Genomic DNA, 11,125 nt, shown 5'->3' on the forward strand with positions numbered 1-11,125 from the left:
CATTATCTAGTTTCTATTAGTAGATAATGCAGAAAGAAAAATGAAACCAATGGCAAGTTAAATCATAGGTAGTGAGGCCTGTAGGGACTGAGAGCACAAGGGAAGTGGAAAAAGGGAAGATCCAGCCACGATGAAATAACAAGGAAGATTGACATAAGGCAATGGGAACGCAAAAGGATGACCGAGCTCAGGATCTGTAAATGAAAAGGAAGGTCCCAGGATTTAGGAAGCAGAGCAACTCAGCAGGATAAGGTCCAATGAGGTGTGGGGTGATGGAAAAGGGAGGGGTGATGAGCGCATTGGTATTGGAGTTCAACTGCCCTGGAACCTATGGACTGCATATCATATTAGATTAATGTGAAGTCGAGCAAAAATCTGACTTTTGTAGATAAAGAAACACGGTAGATAAACAGCTCATCTGTTAAATAAGACCACTAGGACAGGAATGGGCTCCATGTTTCCTGTTTCTTCTCACCTCAAGTGTACTCCATTGACTATACACCGTCAGTGTAGCTGTTGAAAGGTTGAAGGGACAGCTGAAAGGCCTCACCTCAGTCTCAAGCCCATTCTCCTCTCCCTTCTCTCTGCTTGTTATGGATAATGTTCTTTTCCTGACACCATTCTCCAGAAGTATGAGATTCATAGATTTGAGTGATGGCAGCAAGAAATATTCTCCAGATCATGCAATAAGGAATGCTGATGATCAAAATTTCCACATGCTGCTTTTATTGGTGAACTGATCATTGGTTGATTGGCTGTCGTACCGGGGATTAAACTCAGACAAGCTAGGAAGTCACACTATGCTCCCAGTTCTTTGGACTTGTTTTTTTTTTCAGATAAGGTCTTACAACTTTTTCCCTGGGATAGCCCCATACCAAACCCTTACTATCTCTGCCTCCTACATAGCTGGTATTACAGGTGTGAACCTCCAGGACCAACTTGTTCTTTGAGACCGAGTATTAGCAGTGATTTGGCCAGACTGGTCTCAAACCTGGATCCTCCTAGCTGTGCCTCACAAGTAGCTGGGATTTCAGGCATACACTAATGTACCTTTTCCAAAGTTTACATTTTACTTCTTTTTTTTTTCCTCCTGGACTTTATATTTTTTCTTGGGAAAGGTGAAGTTTGTAAATTTGTTCACACTTGTAAAATCGAAGTACATTATCTCTTATTGATTAATGCTGCTAGTTAATCCCTGGAGTCTTTAATTCATACAAGCTATCAATTAGTAATAGAGGTATAACTGTAACTATGAATCTAATTAGTCAACTGGCTTAGCCTGTTTCCAGAATTTAATGTCATGTTTATATGTTTAATTTTTATAAACAAGGTAAAAAGGAACTTTTTTTTTTGCCAGTCCTGTAGCCTGAACTCAGGGCTTGAAAACTGTCCTTGGACATTTTTTGCTCAAGGCTAGTACTCTGCCACTTGAGCCACAACACCACTTCTGGCTTTTTCTATGTTATGTGCCCAGGAACCGTTCACATTTTCAACACAATACTTATCTGTTCACATGGATTGATCTGGCTCTGTGCTTTGCTTTAATCCAGTTGCCTGTGTCCATCTAGATGGCGAGGAAGCTCAGTGTGCTGGAAATCCTTCTGATCATCTACATCCTAATTGTAGTCCTCCTGGATATCCTCCTGCTGCTTCTTGTGTTGGAGAAACCTTCAGGTGAAGGAGACCGTGGCGTTGCTGAATGGGAAGAATGGTGAAAGGAAATGTTCTCTGCATGTCAAAGAGATCATTTGATGTCTTCATTCTTCAGTGTGGGGCTGTATTGCAGCTTTCAAAATCCATACCCACAATCAATTTAAGTCAATCTCTAAGATAAATGTTCCTTTGTGATGCTCAGGGTCTCCCAAGCCCTAGCTGGTACATTTTAGCAGGATGCAAAATGAGACTCATTAGATGTCTGCTCTTCAGCCAGTATCATATAAATGATACAGAGTCCTCAGTGAGAAGGAACTCCATCTAAGTTGATGGTTCCCAACCCCATTACACTGTAGTAAAGATATTAGTCACAGGGAAATTGAGGGTGGATTACAAATGGCTGAAATAGCTATGATACCCCTATATATACTTGAAACTTCTCTGTCTCTCCTTTTACTGTACACATACACCACGTACTTTATTGATTTTGTTTACATGAAATGTTCTGAATCAGTGAATCTACAGAACAGATAACAAATGGATGTGTATGCAAGCCTTGGAGAAAGGGGTCATGGAAAATGATCACTAATGAGCATATGATTTCAGCACTATGCAAATGTTTTAAAATTAGTTGGTGAGGACCAGGAGTTTGGCCTCGTGATAAGAGCGCTTGCCTGGCATGCACAAGGAGACGGGTTTGATTCCTTGGTACCACATACATAGAAAAAGCCAGAAGTGGTACTGTGGCTCAAATGGTAGAGTGCTGACCTTAAGAAATCCCAAGGATGGTGCTCAGACCCTGAGTTCAAGCCCCAGGCCTGACAAAAAATAATTAGTTGGTGGCTATTGATTGTATTGCTCTGTGAAGTATTATAAGCTTTGAACTGTACATTTTAATAGAGTACATTTAAAAATAAACAAGAGACCAAGTATTTTTAATATTTGGAGAACTGTTAAATATTGGATGCAAATGTAGGTACCAGATACCGGTGATTTTTTTTATCAGAATTGGCTAACCATCTGTAACTGTTCCCTTCTTTTCTGGATTTGTGATTTTCCTGAAAATAGTCCACTCTATTCTTTCTCTGCAGATTCTTCATTTACTCCAGAGTGCCCAGATATCCCTGAATCAGAAAGGATTGATTGTGCACCTGGAAAGGTGGTGACTGAGGTCAGAGAAATGAGATTTTTGTTGGGGCCTCACCAGGTTTTATTGAAGGGTGGGAGGGGAAGGGGCAGGGGAAGGGTTGGCACTGACCAAAGAAGCATTATACTTATAACCTCACATATGGAATTGTAACCCCTTTGTACAAAGAAATAATAATAATAATTAATAAGAAGAATAATGAGGAGGAGGAGGGGATGGAGGAGAAGGAGAAAAATGAGAAGAAGAAATGAGTATGTTAAGTGGAGAGAGGGTCACAGAGGCTTATGGACCTGTGATGTCTTTGGAAGCATTTCTTTCTTGTCTTAATGAAATAGATATCAGTAATAAGGAAGTGAGGGAAACAAGGCAAAAAATTAAACAAACAACAATAGGAGTAAATAAAAGTTTAAAAGACTCCTGAGGGGGGCCGGGAGTTTGGCCTAGTGGTTAAAGTGCTTGCCTAGCATGCATGAAGACGCGGGTTCGATTCCTCGGTACCACATACATAGAAAAAAGCCAGAAGTGGTGCTGAGGCTCAAGTGGTAGAGCTGTAGCCTTGAGAAAGTCCAAGGACAGTGCTCAGGCCCTGAGCTCAAGCCCAGGACTGGCAAAAAAAAAAACAAAAACAAAAACAAAAAACAAAAAAAAAAAGACTCCTGAGGGGAAAGGTATAATTGTTGTAAAATGTACCATAACTGTGATTGAAAGGTTGAGCATGGAAATTCATGTGTCTGACAGCGGTACTTTATTTTCCTTGAAAATGAGGCCATCAAGCTCTGTGGATAGCCAATCAGTTGAGGAACTCAGGTAAATTTTATAAGAAGAGACTTCTAGAATTATTATTGGCAATATGTGGCAATAAGTACAGAGTTTTCTCCCTAATTAAATCTATATGAGTGTCAACTATTTGAAGAGAGAGACTTGTTTAGAGATTTTGCCTAAAAAACTTTGCTTAGAAGGCTTTAGTACATTTAGACCTTATTTCTTTAGCCCATCTACAGTTTACTTTCTATTCCATAATATCCTATTCATTAGGACTAGGTTGAATTTTTATTAAATTAAGCAAGATTAACATCTCAGAAATTTCCATTCTAAATTATTTCCATGGTATATAACATTGTTTTTGAAACACATAAATAATAACAGAGTCCTGTCATTCTTGTGTTGTTGAGAGGCTATTTCATTAGATGAAACTGCCACAGTTTCTTTAGCCAATTTTCCTATTGACATATACTAGAATTTTACAGCAGCATGCTTCACTTTCCATATTTTCAAGCTAATAAACTTAGTGCTATCTTAAGATTTAGATATAGCTTTAGAGAAATCTGTAGATTTATACCAGTGTTGGAAGTAGTTATGGGACTTTCATCCTTTTTTTCCCATGTTGTGTTTTACTGTGTGAAATGAAACACTATTTTATAAAAATCCATTACACTCTTGATAACTAAGTTTCCATAGTACTTTCCAGGAACAGAATATAACACATATTCTGGTGCACACAGAGAGGAGTCCATTGGCCTGCACCTAGGAATGGAATTTCCTGCTTATAGGACATTTATAAGTTTAGGCTTTAGTGGATAACTGCAAAAATGTTTTTTCTTTTACCCATCAATTCTATTCTTTGTTTTTTTGTTTTTTTGTTTTTTTGTTTTTTTGTTTTTTTTGGTCATAAGGCTTGAATTTGGGGCTTCATCTCTGTATTTGAGCTCTTTTCGTTTAAGGCTAGCATTCTACCACTTTAAGTCACAGCTCCACTTTGAGTTTTCTGGCGGTTAATTGTAGATGAGTCTTACAGACTATCTTGCCTAGGCTGGCATTGAACTGTGACCCTCAGATCCCAGCTTCATAAGTAGCCAGGATTACAACCATGAGCCAATGGGGGATGGCCCATTGCTGTTTCTTTTAAAAGTGGAATCTTTTGGAATCAAATGATATGGTAATGTTTTCTAATATGTCCCATTATATTTTTATCTCAATAGCAAGGTTCCTTTTCATTTCTAAAATTTCTATATAACTTGAGATTGAACAGTTGTATGTTGTAGAAAATAGTACTTTATGGAGGCTGTTTTTCCTCCAAACAGATGTTACATAACATCTTAGTAAAATAATGAATACAAAAGAACATTGAGGGCTGGGAGTTTGGCCTAGTGGTTAAAGTGCTTGCCTAGCATGCACAAAGACCCGGGTTCGATTCCTTGGTACCACATTCATACAAAAAAAAAACCCGGAAGTGGTGCTGAGGCTCAAGTGGTAGAGCTCTAGCCTTGAGAAAGTCCAAGGACAGTGCTCAGGCCCTGAGCCAAAAGCCCAGGACTGGCAAAAAAAAAAAAAAAAAAAAAAAAAAAAAAAAAGAACATTGATTATGCATCATTGATAGAATTTAAGCATCTATTAGAGACTTAATTTGAAGAAAAGTTTGCATCAAGTAGTAGTAAGACTAGGTAAATTTTAAGTCAATTTTCAGTTTTTCATTGATATAAGACAGTGTTATCTGATTGAAAAGTATCATAAAAACTTATTTGACACAAAATATTCTGATGAGGGGCCGGGAGTTTGGCCTAGTGGTTAAAGTGCTTGCCTAGCATGCATGAAGACCCCGGGTTCGAGTCCTCGGTACCCCACATACATAGAAAAAAGCCAGAAGTGGTGCTGAGGCTCAAGTGGTAGAGCTCAAGCCTTGAGAAAGTCCAAGGACAGTGCTCAGGCCCTGAGCTCAAGCCCAGGACTGGCAAAAAAAAAAATATACTGATGAACACTCTTGAAAAAAGTTTAATATTAACAAGATAATAGAGATGAGGAGGCTTATGAGAGCATGGTAGTTCGGACTATAGTTTATAAGAGTCAGTGTAATTGTTGTGAGCCTGAAAAAGAAGGAAAGCCATATTATTTCCATATACTAGTATATCACACACAATATATAATATGTATAACATACATATTATATATGCATACTATATGCATATACATATATACATATTATAGATATGTATATAATATATATGACATGCACCTATATCATATATAACACATACATATTATATACATACATATTATGTGCATATGTACATGTATTATAGATATGTATATAACATATATGATATATTATATATAACATACCCAATGTGGTGTACCTGTGTGTGTGCGTGTATGAGATGGAAGAGATATGGAGTTTAAATAATAGTTAAGTAATTATCACAAGACACTTCACTGTCTGGGACTGAAAGGATATCAGAGCAGATTACACAGAAAAATATTATGTTTATCTGAATGTTTATTGCCCTTTATGAGGACTTTGTAACCATTTATGGCAGTGAAACTCACCCTCTGGATTTTATGAGTCTCAATTTCAGGGATGGCAGATTTGATTACTATCTACCCCAGATTTGGAAAAACCCTTATCCCCCAAATTTTTTGCTGATCTCCTCTAGGAATTTTCTCACTTGAAAAGAAAGTAGAAATGCTTCATTCTGTGGGGAGTAAATAGGTTCTATTTATCTATTTAAACTATGGTATATCTATAATGTGATTGCCATATCATTTTACGTAGGAAATGTATTAATTTCATGATTTTCTAAGACTATGATATAAGATATTGGCATCTAAGATTTTCTTTTTATTGGTTATGGGACTTGAACTCTGGCCCTGGCCATTATCTCTGAACTCTTCAGCTCAAGGCTACCGCTAAGATGTTTTTCAGTACTGTTAGGTCTGACTGGAAGAAATGACTTCTTCCCTTGGCTCTCACTCCCTGCACCCTGGAAATCCCCTCTCTCCTTGCACCCTGGAAATCCCCACCCAGCACCTGTAACCCTGGCAGCTGGCATGCCTGGGGGCAGTGGGCGGTCCCCACTGAGTTATTTCCACATCCTCTGAGATCACATCCACTTCCGCTGTGTCTATACCCCTCCCCCTATATAATCTCTCTCTTCCTGCCCTAAGCCCTCTTGCTCCCCCAACTCCATCTTGGGCAGCAGGAGTCTGCTCTTCCCTCACGCAATAAACCCTCTTCTCCTGAACTGGAGTTTCCTTTCAGCAGACGTTACAAGTACTATCCACTTTTTTTACACAGGTAATATTGTGACACTGAATTCATAAGGTTTGGGCTGAATAGTTATTTGCAGAATCAAGCAAGGAAGTGCTCATTTGTGAAGTTTTCTTATTTTATTTTCATTTCTTTTTTTTCTTTCTACCTGTAGTTCCACTCCCTGGTGTTATTTTAGTGAGCATTCTTCTTTTGATCTTTCTGTGCTTATTGCTCTTGGTGCAACTTTTAAAAATCAGGCATTGCTACTTTCTCTAACCGGAGTACTGATTTGCTTTCCATCTGTCTCCCCTCCTAGTGATTTAAAATTGATTTTCCCTTTTGCCTACCTAAGGACCTTCTCATCCCACTCCCAGCCTTCCAACCTTGGTGCTACTGTTGTGTTCTTCCAGAGTTCTAGACACACTGTTGGAGTATTTAACTCATCACATTGCAGCTCTTTTAGTTGTCTTCATTGACCATTGACCATAAATTTGCCGAAGGCATACATGATGTCTTATTTATTTATGTCATTAGTTCCTTCTTTATATGGTAGGTAACGAATGCATAGCTGTGAATGGACTCTGTATGTTACAAATTGAGAATAAATAAATAAAAGAATGTAATTACGACCTTGCGACTGACCTTAACTTTTCTTGGGAATAAAATGGAAATAGATAATCCAATAATTGCTTCCTTCACTTGGTAAAGGCCAGCTCTTTACCCTTCTTACAGGAGATTTGCAGATGGCAACATAAGTGCTGCTGGAAGCATGGGGGAGATTCCAACATTCCAAGCTGCTTCTTCCCCAGGAACTGGGGTTATGAAGTCCAAGAGGGCCCTACAAATGGAAGCATAGGTGAGCTCCACCCCAAGGTGTTTCCAGGGATCAAATGTTTGTGGCCCAGGTAAGTTAAGGAGAAAAGGAAAGCTAAAATTCCTCTTCCCCTCCTCCCCACCCCTAGGCTTCATGGCCCAACTGAAAAGGTCACCAACCCCATCTCTATTTGGAGATGATATTGAAAATGCCCTCTTCAGAGCTGAGACTCAGACGTCCAATCGTTTTCATTTCAAGGTACATCTCTGCAAATTATAGTGCTCCATCCTTGGTTCACAGCACTGTGCAAATGTGCTCAGGCAGATGGTATCCTTTCTTTCTCTCTGAATCTCTGTGTAGACTGGAAAGATGAATTTGCACTTGACAGGACATGTGTGGCTGGGTGAGTTCTTCTCACAAATCAGAAACCATAGGTTTCAGAATCATGTGGGGGCCTGCTGAAGAGGAAACTTCTTTGGAGACTTGCAAGAAAGTGGTCATAGCTGAGACGTTTCCTTCTGCTTTTCTCCTGACAGATAACTGACTTCAATGAGATGCGCTATGAAGTCCCTCCTGAAGTACTCAATCTGGTGGATGGGACTGCTGATAATTCCACCTTGAATTATGACATTGAGGTCATTCATAAGCCCTTTAGCTTCAGAATAATTCGGAAAAGCAACAAGAAAGTATTGTGAGTGTTTTCAGCTATTGGCATGTAGAGTCAGAACCTCATTCATTTTTGATACATGTTGGGTACACAGATGATTGACTCAGAGATATGTGTCAACTTCAGAAAAATCCCACATTATATACTATAATTAACAATGGTAATCTTTCATGATTATAGAGCAAAAAATATAAAAATTTACTGTATCAAAATGTTTATAAATGTGCATATACAAACATGGTTAAAAAACAGGAAATTGTTTTCAGTTACCATTTCTACTGGCATTCAAACTTTATCTTTTATGGCTCCAAAACATCAAAAGCTGTGAATCTTCTCATCAAGCACCTCATGGCAGTGTTATGGATTTCCAGGGAAAAAAATCCTGTCAGCTGTGTAACATAAGGCACTAAGCTTACTTCTTCAATATCAATTTCCTTGCCCACAAAATAATATATTCATTTTTGCTAAGGGAAACCAGATGTTACTTAGAAAATAATCCAGAGGAAACTGACGGGATGGGTGAGGGTAGGAGAAAAAGGGGACAATGATGAAAAGGGGGGACACTGTATTACAAACTGCCCTGCTGTATTGAAGCCTCTTGGTATAACTACTTAAGGATGATACAATTAATAATAGTAATAATTATAAAGGAAGTAGAGTAGTGTCTGGCATGCAGGAGATGCACAGAACTTTGAAGACTCACATTTCCTCTGGGCCTCCCCCACCCCACATTCAATCTAAGCCTGTGGGATCCTTCGCTAGTGGGATCCTGGATTCAGAGAAGCAAAGAGGCCTTAGGACAGGCATCAAAGGTAGCATGGCTATATATACAATATACCCAGTAACAAAGTCAGATAGAGTAACAATATGAGATTAACCAAAGGGCAACAAAGGAGAAGAGGAATAACATAGTACATTAAGAGCAACAGTCACATGAGATAAAGCTCTTGTTTCCATATCCTAGAGATCCTTTCATTTAGTCTTCATTCTATATGGCCTTATGTACCTAGGTTTTGAGCTATTGTAATCCTCTGCTAGGAGAGTCTTAGATGTGTACTAATTATTACAAATGAGGGAAACCATTGAGCCTATGTTCCTTTGGGTCTGGATTGCTTCACTTGATATGATTTTTTCCAAGTCTTTCCATTTCCTTACAAATGGGGCAATGTCATTCTGATGGCACCATAGAATTCCATTATGTATAAGTACCACATCTTCTTGATCCATTCATCTACTGAGGGACATCTGTGTTGGTTCCCTATCTTTGCTGTGGTAAATAATGCTGCAGTGAACATCCTTGTGCTAGTGGCTTTAGTATGTTTCTGTGAAATAGGAAAGGGAAGTGGGGGAAAAACAAGATGATTGGGAGAGGGTGAGGGGAGAAAAATGAGGACAAAAACCCAAGAAGGGGTACAACATGTGAGAAGTAATGTGCCCACTATGTGGCGAATGTAACGGTAGCCCCTCGATACATTACCTCAATAATAAAAAATAAAATAGGAAAAAAGAGGTATCATGGAAATCGCAGTCACCTGTAGTGACTGAGCTGAGTGCTTTGGAGAGGAGCAGGCAGTGTGTCCTGGCAGAGGAAGAGGGGTCTCCAGTAACTCTTCCTCTCCCCGCCTGGCCAGGTTGGACTCCAGCATCGGGCCCCTCCTGCTGGCCCAGCAGTATCTGCAGCTGTCTTTCCGACTCCCCAGCACCAATGTGTATGGGCTGGGGGAACATGTCCACGAGCGCTACCGCCACGACCTGAGCTGGAAGACCTGGCCCATCTTCACCCGAGACACCACCCCCACGGCGGTGAGCCCCTCCTTTCCAGTCAGCCCTGCTCTCCTCCCCCAAAAGAGGCTTACCTCTTCTCATGTTGCTTCATTAACGGTGTTGATATTGAGGAATCCCTGGCTGTAAACAACTAAGAAAGACAGTTTTATGTAAGATCTGATTTATACTAGGAGACACAACTTAATAATTAGGACCTAGGAGGTGTTAGAAAAACCCACTCATAAGATCATGTTTACTAGGAGAAAGTCAGTGGAATCTCATCATGGATGAAAAATGCTTCTTGTCTAGCAGCTCCTGCAGTGCGCTAGCCAGTGTGTTTCAAACCCAGGCATGCTGACATGACCTTGTGGTGATGCAAATGTAGCATCTCAGATCAGGGAAGCTCTCTGCTGACTGAATTCCAATGTCTCACAGGCCTGGTAACCAGATCCCCAGGTGAATCAGAGGCACACTGAAATAGGAGCAGGCAATGCTATTTTCATCTTATTCCTCTCAATTTACCTGGAATGAAGGATTCGCTCTTCTGTTTGTTTGTTTGTTTGTTTGTTTGTTTTCTCTAGTTTGGGTGTACTTTTGAGCAATATAATCAAAGTGCCCCATTGGGAAAATAAAACACAAATACCAAAAGGTATGCAAATTACAAGCCTGGAACTTTCTAATTAAACCGATTTAAATTTGCTCTTTTAAATTTCTGAATGCTTTCCTTTGATTTTTTTTGTCCTCTTCTTGTTGCTGGCCCAAAGGTGAAAGCTTGGGATGGCAGCGTTCTCTGGATAAGGCTTTAGGTTGTGTTTATGTGTACAGCGCTTCTCCATTCCTCCACTCTCCTGTGGCTGCCCTCAAATCCCGTATGAGAGCTGTGGGTGTATTGTGTGAAGGAAGGAAGTGACGTTTTACAGTTTACAAAAGTAACCTTTATATTCTACAAAAGTTGAGCAAATGAAAGCAGGACTTTAATTGGTAGCACTTCTGCTGATATCTGAAACAATGGAAGGGACAATCTTACTGAATCAAATGAAAAGGTTTTAAAAACAA

The 11,125-nt window shown here is 39.6% G+C and overlaps 1 protein-coding gene across 1 annotated transcript in view; it reads left to right on the top strand.

Moving 5' to 3' along the window:
• The first annotated feature begins 1,568 nt into the window (after positions 1–1,568).
• The window catches only part of Mgam2 (maltase-glucoamylase 2 (putative)), a 62,677-nt gene continuing 53,120 nt past the window's right edge, over positions 1,569–11,125 (top strand). The window contains exons 1-6 of the mRNA XM_090332247.1: positions 1,569–1,674; positions 2,745–2,824; positions 7,557–7,680; positions 7,787–7,896; positions 8,175–8,329; positions 9,937–10,108. Coding sequence (XP_090188373.1) covers positions 1,569–1,674; positions 2,745–2,824; positions 7,557–7,680; positions 7,787–7,896; positions 8,175–8,329; positions 9,937–10,108 — 747 coding nt within the window. The remainder of the gene's footprint in view (positions 1,675–2,744; positions 2,825–7,556; positions 7,681–7,786; positions 7,897–8,174; positions 8,330–9,936; positions 10,109–11,125) is intronic.

This window comes from Megascapheus bottae, chromosome 5 (genome assembly GCF_031878675.1).
Source record: "Megascapheus bottae isolate mThoBot1 chromosome 5, mThoBot2.hap1, whole genome shotgun sequence".
Classification (NCBI taxonomy): Eukaryota; Metazoa; Chordata; class Mammalia; order Rodentia; family Geomyidae; genus Megascapheus; species Megascapheus bottae.